At 40.6% G+C, this 19,795-nt stretch overlaps 4 protein-coding genes across 4 annotated transcripts; 1 reads left to right on the forward strand and 3 right to left on the reverse strand.

The window, feature by feature from the left end:
• Positions 1-3,868: 3,868 nt before the first annotated feature.
• LOC6041150 lies at positions 3,869-10,845 on the reverse strand. The gene is made up of 4 exons (XM_038254684.1): positions 10,453-10,845; positions 7,027-7,308; positions 6,922-6,943; positions 3,869-5,089 (listed from the first exon to the last, which is right to left on the reverse strand). Exons 2-4 carry the CDS (start codon positions 7,201-7,203, stop codon positions 4,911-4,913), a joined length of 378 nt encoding a protein of 125 aa, XP_038110612.1. The 5' UTR covers positions 7,204-7,308; positions 10,453-10,845; the 3' UTR covers positions 3,869-4,910.
• On the reverse strand, positions 5,171-6,671 carry LOC6041148 (general odorant-binding protein lush). Its single transcript, XM_038254683.1, has 5 exons — positions 6,507-6,671; positions 6,368-6,443; positions 6,208-6,302; positions 5,487-5,601; positions 5,171-5,423 (listed from the first exon to the last, which is right to left on the reverse strand). The coding sequence occupies exons 1-5, from the start codon at positions 6,570-6,572 to the stop codon at positions 5,335-5,337; spliced, it is 441 nt and encodes a 146-aa protein (XP_038110611.1). The 5' UTR covers positions 6,573-6,671; the 3' UTR covers positions 5,171-5,334.
• A 5,959-nt stretch (positions 10,846-16,804) lies between the features above and the next one.
• LOC6041151 (kelch-like protein 13) lies at positions 16,805-18,335 on the forward strand. The gene is made up of 2 exons (XM_038251147.1): positions 16,805-16,867; positions 16,927-18,335. Exon 2 carries the CDS (start codon positions 16,932-16,934, stop codon positions 18,276-18,278), a length of 1,347 nt encoding a protein of 448 aa, XP_038107075.1. The 5' UTR covers positions 16,805-16,867; positions 16,927-16,931; the 3' UTR covers positions 18,279-18,335.
• Positions 18,336-18,472: 137 nt separating this feature from the next.
• LOC6041152 (39S ribosomal protein L2, mitochondrial) lies at positions 18,473-19,578 on the reverse strand. Its single transcript, XM_001850399.2, has 2 exons — positions 18,992-19,578; positions 18,473-18,926 (listed from the first exon to the last, which is right to left on the reverse strand). Exons 1-2 carry the CDS (start codon positions 19,467-19,469, stop codon positions 18,508-18,510), a joined length of 897 nt encoding a protein of 298 aa, XP_001850451.1. The 5' UTR covers positions 19,470-19,578; the 3' UTR covers positions 18,473-18,507.
• Between the last annotated feature and the right edge of the window lie 217 nt (positions 19,579-19,795).

Below are 19,795 nucleotides of genomic sequence, written 5' to 3' on the forward strand. Positions count from 1 at the left end.
ACAGCAGGCAGAGTCGCACTTCGGGCGGTGCGGTGAGCGATAGTGTGATCCGAAAACACGAATTTCATGGTAAACACCTCTGCAGAAATTCCTCATGAAGAAATTCAAATGGTTCCAGAGAACCAGAATGGTCGCAGAGCTTGCTTAGGGCGCATTAGGGACTTTTTACTTTTCAAAAAAAAAAAAAAAAAAAACTCGAAACAAAACTAAATTTAGGATATCGTAGAGACTTTCCTAATCCTCTTAAAATTGTGTAAAATTAACACTTCTTATCATCCCGGGAACCGTGGTGTAGGGGTAAGCGTGGTTGCCTTTAACCCAGTTAGCCTGGGTTCGATCTCAGAAGGTCCCGGTGGCATTTTTCGAGATGAGATTTGTCTTCCGTCGGACGGGGAAGTAAATGTTGGCCCTGGTCTAACAAGAGGTTAGGTCGTTAGCACAGTCAAGGTGTAGGAGTCGTCTTCCTCGGTAGAGTTCGTTGGTAGGCAGTTGGACTAACAATCCAAAGGTTGTGAGTTCGAATCCCGGGGTGGATGAAAGTTTAGGAGTAAAAAGAGGTTTGAAATTGCCTCAACAATGAAGCCTTCGGACACCTAGTTTTGAGTAAAAATCTTGCAATCGAGAACGCCAAGGTAATGCTGTAGAGCGAATAATTTGATTTTATTTTTTGAATCATATTTCCCTTGTTTTTATTACGTAAGCTTATATGTTTCGAGCTGTCAAATTTGCAACATGAAGTTAAACTTTCTGTGAAGTTGCTGTGAAGTTTTCCATGGAACTTCGAAAAGTTTAACTCCATGTTGCACGAACACACTCTCACTTTTAATTTCTCGATACTATCCAAGTTTCTACCACACTGAAAAAAAAAATTCTATTTTCAGTTATGAGTAATGTAATTAAGCTTATATTTATTTATGCTGTCAAAGGCAAACTTATAGAGTTATCTACGTGCGCATGTATTGCGTGTTTGTACACGAAGGGTTTTTAGGTTAAAATTTGTACCCGTCAGCAAAAACAAATGGTAAGCTAGTGTGCGTGAGATCGGGCTTAAGGCTAGTATGGAGATCGGAAGGAAAGGGGTCAAGAAACAGCTTTACGAACAGCAGAGCAAAGGAGATGGAGCGTTTTCTTGGGGCTTTTCTTCACCCTCTCGGTCTTGCTTTAGCTGCCGCTGCTGCCCATTTAATTTTTTTCTTGACCGGTTCCTTCCGAAGTGCGTATACCGCTTTAGATAGGTCTATGGACCCAAAAGAGCGCTGGAAGTAAAAAAAAACTAAGCTGAAAGTAGGAAAATGGGCGTGGCCCAATGCATTCGTTTGATTAGAATACATTTGGGAAATATTTTTTTTTTAATGCTTGTAAAAGGAATAGAATAACTTTTAGTAATAGGGAAAATAAACAGAAATGTTCACAAAAAGTTGCTCTGCTCGTTGGTGTACTTGATTTTAGTAAATTTCAAGGAACACTCCAGAATATCCAGCATAATTCAAACACAACCGCTCATTAGGCTTAAAGGCTAGTACGCAGATTGGAAGGAAAGGGGTCAAGAAACAGCTTTACAAACAGCAGAACAAAGGAGAGGGAGCGTTTTCTTGGGGCTTTTCTTCACCTCTCTGGCTTGCTTTCGCTGCCGCTGCTGCCCATTTGACATTTTTCTTGACCGATCCCTTCCGAAGTGCATACACCGCTTATAATGGGTTTATTTCCTCTACAAGGCATAACTGCAATATTGATTTATGATTTGAAATGTTCAATACACGGCGTGTTTTCTAGAACAACCTTATCAGGAAAAAATAGTCATCGCCACTTTCAAATGTGTCTTATAGGAAATTTTCTCAGCTTTCCAATGCTTCTAAAAGCTAAATGTTTCATCCGGAAATATCTGAGATATCTCTATTTTAATTTTTTTGGTTTTAAATTCCTTTATTATTTAACGGAAACTTTATACTAACAGTTCAGAAAACTTATCAAATGATGTGTTTCACGAGTCATTTACTCATCAAAATATTTGCACATTTTGATGAGTAAGACAAGAAACAACTTTGTAGGAGGTTGCAAACCGCTAAACATTTTGATAATTATGTTTTGTCTAAGTTTTTGAATATATGGGATTTATTCAGAAATTAAAATCATAAAACAGTGTAAAAATGTAATTTTTACAAGAATTAATTGATAATTACATATTTTTTGTGTACAAATATCACGTCAAAAATCAAACCATCCACATTAACGACCCCCGGGTCTTTTGTGGTCTCTATTGCACGGTTTCGCTCGAACCTAGGAGTCCGAAGGCTTGAATGGGGAGAGCACCCAAACCTCTTTCTACTCCAAGGAACCTTCCACCCCAGTGTTTGAACTGACGACCTTTGGATTGCGAGTCCAACCGCCGCCAGCGATTCCACCGGAGTAGGCTTGGTTTGGTGTGTTGTTTGTACTTATGGCATGGAGACGACTCCTACACCTGGAATGACTTAACGGCCTAACAACCAAGGCCGGGACCGACATTTTACTTCCTCATCCGATGGAAGGTTATCGCGTGAAATATCACGTGTCTACTCTGATTTAGCTTGTTCAACCGAAACTTTGGCAGGTTTGTAATTGTTAATGGTATTATTGAATTTTAATGAATAAATTTGATATTTTCTTAAGCAAACATTAACCAGGAACATAAATACAAATATGATTTGAAATCAAAAATGTACTACATATTACTGTAGCAAGCTTCAAAAGTCATATTTTTATGAGTATAAAATAAAGATAAAATGTTTTCTGTAGAAAATGCACTTAAAAGTAGCAATTAAACTCGAGTCTTCCAATTCAGAATTCTGAAAACACCGTCACAAACATTTATTTTTGTTTGAACAAAAATTAAATAATATTTTAACAAAAAAAAATCTGACAGAAACTTTCTTTCCAAACTATTTGAACAAAAATCAAGACATATATATTTTTTTAAGATGAGATTGAAGGTGAGAGTCTTATAAACTTCTAAAATATTGCTAATTCCTTGATCATTTAATACAAAAAAAAAAACTGAAACAATCATTCCATACTAATGGAAAGTGTTTCTCCTAAAGCTAGCAACAGTAATTTGCAGTATAATTTCGAGTATAAAACATGGTTTGTATCCATGCAACTAGTTAGTGTTTGATTAAGGAAATATGATATTTGTTCAAAAAATCTTGTAATACCCTATCAATCTCCAACCTGTAGAAATTTCAGTTGTATCAGCTAATATCAAGCTGAATCAGAGCAGACTGGTGCTATTTGTACACAACAATTATGTAATAATCTATTTGTTCTTGTAAAAATAATATTTCAATACGGTTTTATTATTTTATTTTTTGAATAAATCCCACATATTCAAAAATTTGGTTAAAACTTAATTTTCAAAATGTTTAGCGGTTTGCAACCTTCTACAAAGTTGTTTCTTGTCTTATTTTGCACAATTTGGTCAGTAAAATACATATGAAACACATCATTTGACAAGTTTCCTAGACTGTTATTTAAAAGTTTCCAATAAATGATCAAGGATTTTAAAAGAAAAAACTTAAAATAGAGATATCTCACAAATTTCTCGATGAAACATTTCGCTCTTAGAAGCATTGGAAAGCTGAGAAAATTTCCTATAAGACACTTTTGAAAGTAGTGATGACTATTTTTTCTCCTTAAGGTAGCCCAGAAAACACGCCGTGCAATATTATGATTGTGTCGGATGAGTGTAACGAAACAGAATTGTTTCTCTAAAGCGTGTCTATATTATTGATGCAATTGTCACGAAAGAGTGAAAAACAAAACTCTTGTTCGAAATAAAGTTGAATAGGAAGGTGATATGTCACTACATAACAAGTAATGGCTGACTGGCTCGTTAGTTACATTGTACAGAAATTGTATTATTCTTTATTGCACCGATTAATACATCTACATAGTATAACGCTCACATTGTGGTTCAAGTCGCTTAATATGCCAACGATAATTAACAATGAACAAAGAGTATGTAGCTGAAACCAGGCTTACTTCATCTGAAGAGCAAAACATACCAATATAGTCGGTGGAATTACGTTATTCTAGTGCATGTATTAAGGTTTTCGCAAATTTATCCAATCATGAGATCAATTTAATAAGCCGACTTGCGTTCGCGATACATAATCGCAAGAAGATTAACAAACAATTTCAATTGAAGTGACAACATCAGATGCAGCTGTAGTGAATCAAAACATCTCTATTTGGTTTCATTGAATGAAGTATAAATGAGCAACATGTTCTAGTAAAACTCATAAACGTTTTGATATTGCTTTGTAATTTTGATTGTCAAGAAATCTAGCTTTACAAATTAACCGAGACAACTCATTGGAAGATCGAAAAATTATTGTTCCTAAATTCTCTAATCTGTAGAATTGGACATTGTTATGGGCTCTTTGAAACCAGATTTTTGAATCGTTTTGATTGTGTTTAGCCGGAGTATACGTTTTTTTCCAGTCATTTGTAAAGGTGTAGATGGTTAAGCACTTTATTAAAACGTAAATATGTAAAAGCCAAAAATGGCGATCTGTTTAAAGGTTGTCCAAACAAAACAATAGAAATGTGTAAAGATTCCTCTGAAACGATTCTTTGTAGGTGGACTTTTGATTGATATTAATGTTACACATTATACGTATCATGTTTCTCATTATTATAGAAACACTTGGGATGTACATTTAACATTTCGTTACAATGTTCAACACCCAACAGTTACTGCATGTGGAATTTTGTGGAGCTTTAGGGTTCAAAATGTTTTACGATATTACGCCTTTCATAGACTGCAAGTTGCTATGAAATTACGAGATCTACGCGCTACCTATATACTGTCGGGGTTTACTATAGTGCCCTGCATTATTCAAAAGTGACCATTTTACGAAGACGACGACGAATTATTTGCCGGATTCGGTCGAAGCGGTAGCATTAGCGTTAGTTGGTGCAGCTCCCGCGGCAGGCCTGGGTAGTGTTGCCGAGTTGGTGCAGTTGCAAATGGCTTCGAATATTCTTAGCACGATGCCACGTGTTCGCGTGACGACTCGGTGCTGTTTCAGTCCACTTAAAAGTTTGTTACCTGAAATACAAATTTGAAAAATATATCAAATATAAGAATTAACATATCCATAGAAAAATTAAAGTAAATAAACAAAATCGCCAGATTACGCAGTTGTGTGTGTGGTATTTATTTAAGTTTAACAACAATTACAAACAATACATTAAAAAGTGAAAAACTAGACGAAAAAACATTGAAGAGCCATAACTGTCCACAAATTTATGTTTGGAGAAGGTCATCGATCATTAGCCGGGTCATCATCAGTTTTAGGGGAACAAAAAGGCGTCTTTGTTGAACTCTGCAACGCATTTTACCGAGTAGTAAATCTTATCGCAAGTTTCCTTGTATCCAGCCTCTGAAATTAAATTAAAATAAAATTAATTTGTGGCGGTTGCATAGTGCCAACAGAAGTACACACGTGCATCTTTGCAGGCGGTCATGGCTTCTTTCGCAAACGCTTTCATTTCATTCGGAAGCATGGCGTCGATCTGTGCCGTTGTTTTCGACAGACTTATTTCGCCTTTTTTGGTCAACTGAAATGATCAATGCAATAAAAAGTTAACAAATTAAAATGAAAAAGGTGATACTTCAAAACTTTGATACTGATTTGAACAAACATTTGTTTTTTCCTTCATAATTTTCTACAAGAACCCAGAACTGAGCAGAAAAAAAATAATTTATTGTGTGTAGACATTGTACAACGGTAAAAAATGCGATTAAAAACAATTTCGGATCTCATTTCTTTTTATAGCAAAAAAAAAAAAAAGTTGACAACTTTTTACCATGGTTCCCAAGCTGTCAAGTAGGATGCCTTCTGTCAAGAGAGGCCGCGAAGTAGTTTTTTTTTAAATTGAATTAAAACCCATTTTTTTATCTTTTGCGGTCGTACAAAGTGTCATTGTACTCAGAAAAAATAAGCTCGTCGTTGTGAACAATAATGTCGGGAGTTTTTTTTTTTTTTTTGAAAAGGTCCAATAAACCAAATTCTAGTTTTTCTTTTTGGTTGTTTTTGAAACCGCCTTGAGTCAGGGGTATTAAAAAACACCCAAAAAGAAAAACTGAAAATTTGATTTATTGGACCCTCTAAAAAACTCCAGATATCACCAACTTAAGCTTAATTTTAGGACCCAATTGCTTACCGTTCCTGCCATTTGGGCTATGCACACCGTGTAGCATTTGAGTTCGGGGTCGGGATCAGATCGGAAATTTCCGGCTGTCAATTCGTTCAAGCTTGCTAAAATTACAACAAAATACATTATCAATGCTCTATGTTAATGAAATATCTGTAACTGGACTTACCATCATCCACTTTGAATTTTGGCGCACAAGCCTTTCGCATCATTTCTAGTGAATTTTTGAGCTGCTTCATCGTCATCTAAATCACAATTTAGGATTCAAGCAGTTGTTGGACTTTTCACAGATTTCACAAAATACTCACCGCTCCATCACTGGGTCCGAGCAGCTTCAAAAATAACACCAATATCACAAACGTAAACCGTTCCATCGTGTCTATTCATCGCTGAATAGTTAGTTAGGAAAGATTTTTTTCCTTTTAGTACCCATGGCAAAAGTCGCCAAAAAGGAAGGAAATAACCATCAACGAGCCAATTGTTTCGAATTTATACTTGATTGATGCCGAATCATTCTCGCGAGAGTATCATTTCCACCTGTCGAGCAAATTATACACCCCCTCTATAGTTCACGATGCATCTTCTATATCATGGAGCACAGTGTCATAATTGATGCCTTTCGGAAGCCATTCGTTAGATCCAACGCGCATCACTTAATTAAAACATCAAAGTCATCACACACTATCATTAAGAGTGTATCGCGCTCCGTGCTCTAATACATACCATTCCTAGGTCTATCATCCGCCTGCAAGTGAAAAAGAGAAAAAAGAAAACCCCACTTAGTAAACCGATTCAGTTTAGTAGTTGAGTGGAGTGCATCTCACGTACCGACTTATCTTGGAGCTTATCTTCGGCGCTTTTCTGAGCCTCGTTGAGCACCTCGTCGACAAACCCGCCTAGTTCACTCATTTTTTCCGGATCCTGTTTGAACTCCGCGATGCGACTGTCGATGTCGTCCCGCAGGCAGCCCGTCTCCTGGATGTCCAGATTCATTTCGACGCGCATTTTTGTGCCGGTTAAAATCTGCTCTTTATGTGCGCTTTTATTTTATCAACAGTCTTTGAAGGTGCCAGTTGCGTGCACGTGCTACTACTAGCGATTACTAGAACGCTGAAATTAGATGGAAAATATCGAAAGATGGAGATCGTGAGAAACAAAGCATATATGGCACACAAAAAAAGCTTTGAATCTTGTTTTCGTTGTGAGTTTTGCAAGATTAATTCAACAGTAAATATTTTGCATTTAATAGTTAAAACGAAACGCAAGCGCCATGCAGTTATATAAAATGTCTGTATTAATTGTCCGTACACTTAGGACTCGAACCAGCAACCTCTGGATTGTGAGCCCAGTGCGCGGTCCGATTGATCCACACGGGCGGGACCAAAGTTTGCAGAATATTACCAAATTTTTCAGGATACAGTCCCGTGTCGATTATCCAAGGTTCGGTTTGAGTTAATAGTTGATTGCCAATTGAGTCCGTTGCAAATATGTTTTGAAGTATACAGTATGTAAAAAAAAGTATTCACACCCCTTGGGCACTATGCACATTTTGTGATGAAACATGTAAAAAAATTAAAGTTTGACAGGAACCTAGTACTACGTTTTGTTCAAAAACTCATGTCAAACATTTTGCTACAAAGAGCTCATGAAAAGATGATTTCTATAAAAAGTTATATAACAAATACTATTACGAAAATAAAAAAGGTGCAAAAAAAGTTTGTACACCTTCCGAAAAATTAACATAAATAATGTTATTTGTTGACAAATCACCATAAATCCAGTCTCCCAACTCCAAATAGGCATCCTTGACTGATTAAAAAAATAATTTGGATTGAATATAAAGTTTACTAACTACTTAGTATAAAAGTTTAATAACTCTGGAAATTGTATATCAAACTTATCTAAACTTAATTTTTCAAACTTTTAATTCAACTAAATGTCAATATATTACCATAGAATTGCTAAATAAACATTTTGGAGTGGGTATAACACCGTTTTGGGGGTATTTGTATCGATAGAATAGATTTTTGGTTGGAATTTCGTACTAACCCGGAATTACGTCGTCGGAAAATCCGCCGGCATCTGAACTGGTTCACAATTCACAAGTCAACCTATGTGGCATCAGAGAGGGCATAAAATTTCCGATCTTTTGATACCCATACATCCAGGTTTTCTTTAAAACCTACGTTTTTAAATACCTGGGCAAAAAGTAAGTTTGATCCACGAAAACAAAAATAACGAAATTCCATGCATTTTTGGCAGGTTGCTCAAACGAAACCATAACAACGTTTTCCAGTCAGGGGTATTGAAAAACACCCAAAAAGCAACAAACTGAAAATTTGGTTTATTGGACCTTTAAAAAAACTCCACAAATGAGAAATAAGCGATTGAAATTTTTCAATCGTTTTTTTTTGTGTTTCTACGCATAATTGTCCCGTGGGTTCATCCCATAAGTCCCTAATCATCCCAGTTAGCAGTTTATCACTCTTATTTGTAATCCTCTTGCTATACAATAGGTAAACAAGCCACAATACTTAGTAAAACTTATGATTTCGTGAAAGAAAATACTTGGTGTAACAATTATGCGTAGAAGTACAACGATGGGACAAACAGACTTGGCGTTGTTTTTCAATGAGTTTCCAAACAAATTATTAGAATTTATGTGTTTTTCGAAAGACGGGACCGTGGTGTAGGGGCAAGCGTAGTTGCCTCTCACCAGTCGGCTTGGGTTAGATCCCAGACGGTCCCGGTGGCATTTTTCGAGACGAGATTTGTCTGATCACGCCTTCCGTCGGATGGGTAGTAAATGTTGGCCCCGGTCTAACCTAGATGTTAGGTCGTTAGCTCAATTCAGGTGTAGGAATCGTCTCCCTGGGTCCTGCCTCGGTGGAGTCGCTGGTAGGCAGTTGGACTCACAATCCAAAGGTCGTCAGTTCGATTCCCGGGATGGATGGAAGCTATGGTGTAAAAAGAGGTTTGCAATTGCCTCAACAATCAAGCCTTCAGACACCTTGTTTCGAGTAGGAATCTCGCAATCGAGAACGCCAAGGCAATGTTGTAGAGCGAATAATTTGATTTTGATTTTTTTTTGTGTTTTTCGAAAAGTAAACGTCAAACTAAACCTAAAAATGTTAAAAAGTCAGAATCGACCAAAAATGACATGAAACAATTATGCGTACAACGGCAGTACAGTTCAGCTCTAAGAACACAGTCTAAGATTGATAACCCGAAGGCCTCAGAAAAATTACACATTGGATAATTGAATCTGAAGATAATAGAATCACAAAAAGGTGTTTTTTTTTGTCTCATTTTTCATTATTGAGCTTAAATATAACCAATACAATACTCGAGAATCATTTATTTAGTATTTTGAAATTGAAGATGCCGGCAGTGATGAAATATTGAGAATATGCATTTGGTATTCAACCTGGCAATCACTATTTTTTTTACTAAAATGGGGTCACAGAATTTGAGTCTTAATTCAATAAGAATAAGATATGTTTAATTAAAACCTGAAGCATTATTATTAAGTTTGCACTATTATCAAAATTTCCAAATTTTTATTTTTATTATAACACCAAAAATTATCTAGGATCACATGTGTAACACTTGAACCTTCCTCAATATCGACTGGGGAGATTATACGGAGAGTAAATTAGGTGCTTTTGTTCTATTTTTTTTAATTTATGCACTCATTATGAAGACTAAGATTTTCTCTAATCTCTAACCCAATCTAAAGTGAAACTGAACCTTTACGCCCCATTTCTCTAAATTCACCAGTTGATGAAGTGCAAGAAGCGAAATGAAAAGAAGTTAAAATAGCAGATCAATAAATTCGTAAATTGCTGTGTGAGGAGATTCAACGAGACAAGGCTTGTGCTGCGAATATTTTCGTCAAAGTATTTTTTTTTTATTCAGATTTGTAATTTTCATTTGCCAATAAACTACAATAAACGTAACAAATCACATTTATGAACTTTTTCCACCATGACCACCGTAACATTCAATCTATTGCGTCTGCAAAAGTTAATAATTTCTGCAATCATTCAATCGCCATGCTCCAAGGCAGAACAAAAAAAAATCACAATTCAGCGCCAACATAAAAAATATCCCCCCTCGATGTTAATGTGCTGTTCCACTTCCGACGGAGGCGCGACGACGACGACGTAAAAGGGCAGGAAGGGAAAAAATCAATTTTATTATCTCGAAACATCAATCAGCGTCGTCGTCGTCCAGCAGCCAGCTTTTTCTCACCTGTTTTTCCCTAGCGTATTGGAAAGCGTTTCTCGCGTGAAGGTTATCAGTCACACGCAAAAGTGCCCAAACTCTCTCGTTTTAACAGCCGTAACGAAAACTCCAACTTTTTCTTTCAGTTCGATCCTCTAAATAGCACTAAATTCTAGAAGCGCTCAAAATAGGTTTAGGTTTGGAAAAAAAAAGTTTTCACTATCACTGTTTAGAGTTCTACCACACTACACAAGAAATTGCACGGATTGCAAAATCCGTCCCAGCAGCAGCACCAGCAAACGCGTTGCTGACACGAGAAATCACTCCAAATGAATTTATTGCTCAGTCTACGAGGCTGAGCAGAACAGTGTGAACAGAGAGCAAACCAACAAGGAAAAATTGCACACTACTCTCGAAACTGCAATGTCTCTACGTTTTCGCAAAAAGAGTTTAAAAAAATTTAAATCTAAAAATTGAAATGTGGTAACATCTGACTCAAAAAAAAAACACAATTCAACCGTTAATAAAACTATTTATTTTGCTCAAGTAACGATATTAAGTTTTAAATCATTTGATAGTTACAGCGTCTTTTGAAATATGTATGGAAAAAGTTTCATCCAAATAAAAAATTGCCCAAAAATTGCGAAAATCTAGAGAACTACTCAGCTACTGTGCTCTGACGCGCCAGAGAGGGTACACAAAGTTATCAAACTCGAATCAACATCAAGTGCATCATCTTCACTACACACAGCACGAGAGAGTTCTCTCTGGTTTATTTGTTTTAATTTCTGTAGCGATGTTTAGTAAGCATATTAAGGCAATTCTGTTAATTGACCAATAAAACAAACAATTTAACGCAATCAACATTGATTGCAAATCTACTGAAAGTGAATCTAATACTATCAATCTCCTAAATCTAAATAATTTTTCAAGAAACATCACAAGTTTACAAAAGAAACCTCCAATCACGCTCCACACTCACACGCGCGCGTATTGTTTTGGATGCGCAACACGCAACAGCGCAAAGTGCATCCGGGGACGCCAAGAGAGTGAAACACCTGCAGCTGCTCTCTCTCTCTCTCTCCCTCCCTCTCTCAGAGAGTGAGATTTGCTCGTTTGGCGGTGGTTTTGCGCTGTTTCAAAGTACAGGCTTTTCCAAAAAGACGACGGTCCAGAAGCAGTGATGTCAACCATCGCGACGCTCATTTTTGGTTCGCGGCACATTTTTTGTTTGTAGTGCTTTTCAGTTACGGAATTTGACAACGTTGTGTATGAAGGACTTGTAGAACACATCAAATCGTACAACTTTGCTGAACATAGTATTAACTTTTGATAAATACAAAAATAGTTACAACGAAAAATGCGTTAGGCAAACGAACGCATCGCGAACCATTGGTCCTGCGGTCTGAAATCTTCTTGTAACTTTTTGCGTATGAATTTTACAATTATACAGTGTTCTGAAGAAATGTTGCTGTTGATGAGTTCTACAAGTGCTTCGAACACCAAATTGTCGAATTCCGTAACTGGAAAGCACTACAAACGAAAAATGTGCCGCGAACCAAAAATGAGCGTAGCGATTGTTGACATCACTGTCCAGAAGCATCAGAGCGACCTACCTGGAAGTGCAGCTTCGAATGGAATGTGCTCCATTCTGGCGGGCTGCCGTGTTTGGTGTTGAAGTTTTATCACTGATTTGGAAACGAGAGCCAAAGCACGGTATGCGTGTGGTGCACAGTAAAAAATAAATTCAAGGGAAAGCATGTGAATTGGGTCCTAAAATGAAGCTTAGATTGCTGATATTATTGTTTACAGCGATAAAGCTAATTTTTCTGAGTACAATGACCCTTTGTACGACCACAAAGAGTTTAAAATAGATTTTTAAATCAATTTTGAAAAATTAACCTCGCGGTCCTTCTTGACAGAAAAGCTCCTACTTGACAGCTCGTTCCAAGGGGACCATAGTTGATCCATCGAAAAAATGTTGTCTTGTCAAAAAAAAATTTTGCATTAAAATGAAAAAAAGCGATCAGAAATGGTTTTTAATCGTGTTTTTTTACCGTTGTACATAAAAGTTGACATAGGGCTTTAGTACCCAATTGTGAATACATGAAAACTACACAATTATGTTGTTGTTGTCTTCCTCACCTGTGTATAGTTAATTTAGGCTTAGTGATTTTCCACGCTCAAAATGAGCAAATTTCACGGCTCGAACATATACTAATTAGTCTATTCGAGATTAAAAGCTTAAAAATTCCGACAGATGGCGCAAAGCATCGAAGAATGACGATTAAAATTTTCGCTGTTCGGTTACATAGGAATGCAAACTTAAAATTGAATTTACAGCTCTTAGAACAACTTTTGAGAAAAAATTCAAGTAGTACGAGTGTAAACTTTTTGCCCTCTATAAATTAACGCAATAAAAAAAATTTGGAAGAAAACTAATTTTGAAAAAATAATATTGTTTTAAATGATAGAGCATCAAAAGTTAACAAAGTATCGAATTTTTGCTCAAAAGTTGTTTCGAACGCTGGAATTTAACAAAACAGAATTCGCATACATAACCTCAAAGGGCAGAAATTTCAATCGACATTCTTCGCTCTGTTCTGCTACTCAACACTAGATGTCGCATGTTGTTTAGCTTATGAATGCCAATTGATGATTAGTCTATGACTGTACATTAATGTTTAGGCCGTTGCAAATAGTTTTTGAAGTTTATGTCCCTCCACTCTGACCAAAGTCGAGGGGGGGGGGGGGCTTTTTCGACCTATCGAGCTGTCAAATCGCAACATGGAGTTAATCTTTCTGTGCAGTTTCTGTGAAGCTCTCCAAGGCTTTTCAAAAAGTTTAACTCCATGTTGCACGCACACACTCTCACTTTTAATTTTTCGATTATATTTTGCGATCGCACGAAAGGGTCATTGTACTCAGAAAAATAAGCTTTATTGTTGTGATCTAGGCTTAATTTTAGGTCCGAATTTGAGCTTCATTTTAGGACCCAATTGACGAAAATTTCTGCCGGTTGGTGAACACAACTTTTTTGTTTATTTAATAAAATGAACAATAGAATATGTACTATTTTTATTTGCAGAAATTGCCTACATCAAACCACAAAAACAAGATTTTTATTTTACTACGCGTGGTTTATTTGGGACCATCAACAAACCACGTGGACACTTTTTTTGAAATCTCAACCCCCCTTCCCCCATCGGGGACAATTTTTATACAAATGAAATCTATCTTGTATGGAGCAAGGAGCGGCCGTGGCTGACTGGTTAGGGTGTTCGCTTTATAAGCGAATGGTTCTAGGTTCTCGATGCCTATCTGCTCCCAACGCGAAAGTTTAGAACACAGAAATTTGAAATGATGAATATGAACGAAAAATCAAAGTCGCTCGAGGCAGAGTTCGATCCCCCGTCCTTTGGATTGTAAAGCCAAAATGCTAACAACTAGGCCATGACGACTTGGTGAGCTTGGACTGGAATTAGAAATATTGTTACAGAGAGCGAGTTGTGGCGCTATAACCACGGCAAATAGTGTTCAGGGCATTCGTGGTAAGCGTGTACATCAACCTGTGGCGCAACAGGCTTTGACAGGTTGCGCTCGTATTTTGATTTTTGTCTGCCTTCACAATACAGTAGGCCTGGCCGCTTTAACGCATGTGATGTTTCAATGCATTCTAATGCAATGGCGCATTATAAATGTTAATAAATGGCAAGTAGAGTGTTAGGCGTAATCTAACCTAAGGCACTCTCCAGGGTCTGATTTGATTGGATTAGAAGGTGGACACAAAGGAGCCAACGGCCGTAAAGCCGGCCACTAGCGGACTCACGTTTGAAAGTGCCAGCGACGACGCCAAACACGGCCGCGGCACCGACTCCACCGGCAGACAAACCATTCAGCTTCGAGTTTGGCTCGACAAGTTCCACAACCGGAACGGGCTTCAGATTCCCCAACGTGGTCAAACCCACCGAGGACAGTAAGCCGGACGAAAAGGCTACCACCGATGACGACGAGGACGAACCGTTCAAGGTGGAGTTCACGTCGGTCAAGGAAAAGGACAGCATCTTCTCCAAGCCGTGCAGTATCTGTTCGTCACAGCCAACGGCAACTACTCAACTACATCGGAACGTACAGCCAACGGCAACTACATCGGAACGCTGCACATTAAAAAGATAGACGGGAAGGTGCAGGCCCTGGTGCGGGCAGACACCAGCATCGGCCAGATTTTGTTAACATAATTTTGAACGAGACGGTGCCGGTGCAGGGGATGGACAAGAACAACGGCATGTTGGTGTGCGTTCCGACGTCGGTGCTGCTGTGGGTCAAGACCGGCGAGGAGGCCGTCGAGCTTTATGAAACGCTGCTGAAGCAAAAGCCTAACTTAGGGGTGGACATTTGATGGAAATTGTTTAATGTTACACTAAATAACTCAAAATTTGAAAAATAAAAAAAAAACAGAAATATGTTCTCCTGCAAAAAGCATCATTCGGACGTGGAGCCCACGGTCATGCCACTGTCATGTGATCTCACGTTCACTTCTACGACGGTCATCGCAGACGATGTCGCCTCCACTTGATCTGTTTCTCTTTCGAAAGCCGTGCCGTGCCGGATCTTCTTTTTTTTGGGTTAGACATCGTTCCGATTCCTTTCTAGCGGCGTCCTAGATCTGCTGTTTTGGTCCTTATGGCATCATGGCCGTGCTCTGCTTATCGATCCCATCGTCTAGCTTCCGTAACTGGCAGGCCTGCTGCATCTTTCCGCGCTCCTCCTGCTCTCATTTGGCCAAAATCTTCAATTCGCCTTCTTGTGCAGCACCAAATTGGTCGGATTTAGCAGGCCTCCAACGAGAGTTTGCTGCTGGTTGAGGCCATGCCGAAATCCATGCTCCGGCTGTGCCTGGAACCTGCCTGCACCGGATAAAACCGCACAAGAGATTACTTAGTCTAGTGTTTTCCTAGGTTTTCCTGCGGTTCAGATCATTTTCAAGCTGTCAAAATGACTTTTCTCAACGACAAGATAACTTAATATGCGATGGGAATGGAATGTCAAATCAGCGCTAATCAATTAGCTAGTTGACGAAAATCAGCGCTAATTGATTAGTGTAAAAATAATTGATTAACTGTGTCCTGCCCTCGGATTAGAAATGAAATCTATCAGTCCCACACTGAGTGCCGCACTCAGAGCTGTCAAAGTGTTTCTTTGAAGAAACTCGCGCAAGTTCCGCACGAGTTTTACCGCCATCTTGGAACTGAAACTCTAGTACAGCCGAGAGTACAGCACTCGATTCATTCCCTGTTCAACTTTCGTTGGATTTGGTCGTCTTTCGAGCTAGCTTAGCGCGTTTTTGACGGTGTTTTGTTAACATTCGCCAACGGCCATGGCGGCGGCCGCGACAGTGGAGAGTGAGTGGATGGAGCACAGGGCTGAGAATGGAAGGCCGTTCTACTGGAACGCGCTCCACGGTGCAAGCCCTCCTGAAGAAGAACAAGGTGCAGTTCTACACGCATGGAAAGCGCAGTGCGAGATCGCACCGGGTAGTAATGCGAGGTCTCCCGAACGTGGAACCGGATTACATCAAGGAGCTGCTCAAGACGGAACGTCAGCTGGACGTCTTGGCAGTACATGCCATCAAGCAGAAGCAGCAGCTTCCCGCCATCGATGAGACGCCTTTCATTGTGCTCTTCCCAAAAAAGGGCACACCAGTACCAAGGAGTTGAGTAGCAAGGTGAAGAAAGTGGGACCAGTCGTCGTCCGGTGGGTGGCCTACCGGAACAAAGAACCGCACGTGACCCAGTGTAAAAACTGCTCGCAGTTCGGTCACGGAACCAGTAACTGCCATCTCAAGCCCAGGTGCAGCAGCTGTGGGGGTCCCCACAGCACAGAAAAGTGCAAAGCAGAAGAAACGCAAGCCAAGAAGTGTGTCAACTGCTCTGGATCCCAAGAGGGTCTGGACCGCAGCTGTCCCAAACGTGCGCAGTTCAGTTCATGCAGTCGAGGCAGCAGGCGTTCAAGCCGAAGCCGGCAGGAGCCGTGTTTACCGCGGCCGAGTTTCCTCCGCTACCTGGAGCGGTGCCGTCCGTCGAGCCGAGAGCTAAACATCCTCGTCCCGCAGGAAGAAGAAGCGAAAATACTGGCGCCTCCTCCTCCTAAGGTGTTCACGTTGTTTATGGATGGTCTCTTTCGATTCACAAGCCTGTTGTGACGGTCGTGACCGTGACCGCACAAATTTGAACCACCCTAACGTCCACACCGACACTCTCGGTTACTTTGGTTATTCTGATTAAACTGAAAGTAATGTGGGAAAATAGGACTTGTCTTAAATGATTTCGGGATAAGCGTGCATTTTATGGAATGCTTTCTCAAAGTTCTTGATTTTTTTTCTTTTTTTTTTTCAATGTTCTCGAGTGTTCTTTATTTAAAATCAGGAGAAAAGACTAATCAGGTTTAGAAACATGACCTGAAATGAAACAATTTTCTTTAACGTATCCACTTTCTTAAAAGGACAAATGGCTCTAATCGGAGGCGGCTTTTCAAACAACGTAAACAAGCTGTTCAACGATCCGGAACTTTCCGACGTGGCAATCGTGCTGGACAACGATGATGGACAAGACACGACCGGCGAGACCAAAACATTCCACGGTCATCGGGTGATTCTAGCCACCATGTCGGACTACTTCCGGTCGATGCTGTTTGGATCGTTCGTGGAGGCAACCAAGAAGGAGATCCGGCTGCCGGGCGTTCCGTACTCGACATTTGTGAAAGTAATGGAGTTTGTGTATCTTGGGAAAACCTTTCCGAGTGCTGGAACATTGGAGGAGGTAATGGAGTTTTACTCGCTGGTTCGAATGTTGCTGATGGATTCAAAGATGAACTTGTACTTTGAGAAATGGATGATCAGACAAATTGAGACGAACGAGTCGTTGAAGAATGAAATTTTGAAGGTCTTCGCCTTGGCCTTCGAGTGGGACATGCTTGCGTTGAAGACCAAATGCAACTCAAACATTTGCGAAATCGCAAACGAGTACCTTGCAGAAATTGCGTTTGTGGAACTGCCTCTGGAAGCTGTTCGGATGCTGTTGGGCTCTTCCCCCATCAGCTGCACCCGAGTCGAACTGAAACGAGCGATCCAGGCCTGGATTAGCCACCATGAGAGTGGAATCGCCGCCGATGTGGCACACGAACTGAACACGAAAGTTGCCAAGTTTGGGAAGCTTTGCCACGATTTCAATGTGCTTTCACTTTGCCGGAAGAAGAACCAGCTGAAGCCGGAGAACGTGCAATCGCTTCCGGAGCGCCCAGAAGTGATGGAAGCTATGCTCGAGACTACCCACGAGTATTCGTACACTTCTGAAATGACCATCCTCAAGTGCATTGCTTTGAGAGGAATCAAGATCTGCTTGGGCGCGAACCAGCAATTTGGGCCGCAGTACGGACGAATCAAATCGGAGCTTGAGTTGTGTTTCAAAATACAATGGGATTATGACAATTATCAGCGGAATCTAACTGTTCTCTACGACTTTACCCAGCACGAGCAACAATCGGTAACGATCTTTTTCCCGGAAATTGCATGCTGTAGAGAGACCCAGGTGGTTTTCAATTTTAGTTGGAAAGGCTCCGGGGTGCAGCCACTTCTGCACAATTATGGTTATGCGAGAATTAACCGAAAGATTGAAACCTTTTCCACCTACGTGACTCACATCATCTACCTGAACCAAGACTTTGAATCTGACGGCCGTTGTCCGGAGTGTCCCGTGCCGGACGATTACGACTCATACTATTCTACGTCGACCTATCACGACAGCATTGAAGAAGAAATGGATACTGAGCAGTCCGAGGATGCCGACGACGAGTGATGAAGACTAGACTTAAAACTTGTACTGTTTTATCTTTTGAATAAAATCGTTGAAAACTTATCACTTATCTTTAGGAGGTGAGAATTCTTAAACGCTTACGACAGAACTGCGACCGTCCTTCACACAAAGAATAGTTGATAACCGCCCAGGACCCCTTTTTACCAATTAAATTCCAATTAAAATAAAAACTGTAGTAATCATTCAAACTAACACAAAGCTAGCAATTTATTCACAACTTCAGCGTCAAATTGATAGCTTCCGTGGCCGGCTCGGCCGGAGCGCCGATAACGCGCATCGGCGGCAGCTTGCGAATCTTGCGCCCGTGGCGGCCATCCTTTCGGTGCCACAGGCCCGACCGCGGACGGTTGCCCAGCTCGCGGTTCTTCTGCGCCGACCCGATGGGCGTTTTGTTGTGGTAAATGTTCGACACCCGGCCCACGGTGGCCATACAGGTCTGCTGGAAGGCAAACTCCTGCTTCGAAGGCAGCTGCACTACGACCAGGTCGCCAAACTTGCGCAGAATCGTGCCGTACGTTCCGGCCGAGTGGATCAGGTGGCACGGCTGGCCGGGGAACTTTTCCAAGCAGTGCACCTGGGTGCCCACCTGGAGCGCTCCCAGCGGGTAGGCGTCCCCTTCGTTGGCGCGGACTGTTTTGGAGGGGGGGGGACAATTTAGTTGCAATTTAGATAAATCTGGGTATTAGAGTTCTTACCTGGAATTCTCGGAATAAATCGTGACGTCTTGATCAAATCTCCCGGCTTCATGTTTTCCGTGGCCAGAATATATTTCAGCTCGTCGCCAACGGCTACCAGCGCCACCTTGGCGGTACGACATCCGTCGTGAATGACGTCAATCACCTTCTCGACCTGCGGCGCTCCCTCCGCCGGGCCGTCCCGAACCCACTTGATCCAGTGATACTTGTGTTTGATTCCGCCGCCAATGCCTTTTGCGATAAGTCGACCCGTTTCCGGATCACGCCCGGCCAGGTTCGTTACCTTGAGCGGTTCCACCGTGTACTGGTCCGGATAGTGGACGATCCGCCGGTAGGCCGTGCCCGTGCCCGGCTTTGGTTTGTTCATCACCCGTGCCAAACTCTCGGTGGAGATGCTGCACGCTGGAAGGAGGCGGACATCGCGAACAACGGCGCTGCCGATGGACAACTGGTGGAACAATCTAGCCAGGGTGGCCATTTCCGATTCCGAGATCCGGCGATGGAAGTTTATGCAATCGAACTCAATCAAATCCAAAACACAGCAGCAACTCGCGTGTTGTTGTGACAGTTGTAACCAAGGTAGTGATACTTTTGGAAAGGTGAGGCATGTTTGCTTGTGTCAGTACGTATTAGGTTTTACAGCGTGACGTCACGAGCGCACACGCACACACATTTTTACAGAGACACACGTGCAAAAAATGTAAACAGTGCAGCCGAACTGTCAAATTTCTAACCTAAAAATCGATTCGGCGTAGAACCTAATTTTGCAGACTTTTCATATGTGTTTCTATGTCTGTACAGATT

Source organism: Culex quinquefasciatus, chromosome 2 (assembly GCF_015732765.1).
Source record: "Culex quinquefasciatus strain JHB chromosome 2, VPISU_Cqui_1.0_pri_paternal, whole genome shotgun sequence".
In the NCBI taxonomy this organism is placed as follows: Eukaryota; Metazoa; Arthropoda; class Insecta; order Diptera; family Culicidae; genus Culex; species Culex quinquefasciatus.

What these genes read in the sequence shown, in the direction of transcription:
- LOC6041148 (XM_038254683.1), bottom strand. Translation starts at nt 6,572, where the DNA reads ATGGAACGGTTTACGTTTGTGATATTGGTGTTATTTTTGAAGCTGCTC. An exon ending in AAAATTCAAAGTGGATGATG is followed by an intron (nt 6,303 to 6,367) that starts GTAAGTCCAGTT and finishes TTGTAATTTTAG; the next exon opens with CAAGCTTGAACGAATTGACA. An exon ending in TAGCCCAAATGGCAGGAACG is followed by an intron (nt 5,602 to 6,207) that starts GTAAGCAATTGG and finishes TGATCATTTCAG; the next exon opens with TTGACCAAAAAAGGCGAAAT.
- LOC6041150 (XM_038254684.1), bottom strand. Translation starts at nt 7,203, where the DNA reads ATGCGCGTCGAAATGAATCTGGACATCCAGGAGACGGGCTGCCTGCGG. An exon ending in ATAAGCTCCAAGATAAGTCG is followed by an intron (nt 6,944 to 7,026) that starts GTACGTGAGATG and finishes TTTCACTTGCAG; the next exon opens with GCGGATGATAGACCTAGGAA. An exon ending in GGATGATAGACCTAGGAATG is followed by an intron (nt 5,090 to 6,921) that starts GTATGTATTAGA and finishes TTTGTATTTCAG; the next exon opens with GTAACAAACTTTTAAGTGGA.
- LOC6041151 (XM_038251147.1), top strand. Translation starts at nt 16,932, where the DNA reads ATGGCTCTAATCGGAGGCGGCTTTTCAAACAACGTAAACAAGCTGTTC.
- LOC6041152 (XM_001850399.2), bottom strand. Translation starts at nt 19,469, where the DNA reads ATGGCCACCCTGGCTAGATTGTTCCACCAGTTGTCCATCGGCAGCGCC. An exon ending in ATTTATTCCGAGAATTCCAG is followed by an intron (nt 18,927 to 18,991) that starts GTAAGAACTCTA and finishes CCTCCAAAACAG; the next exon opens with TCCGCGCCAACGAAGGGGAC.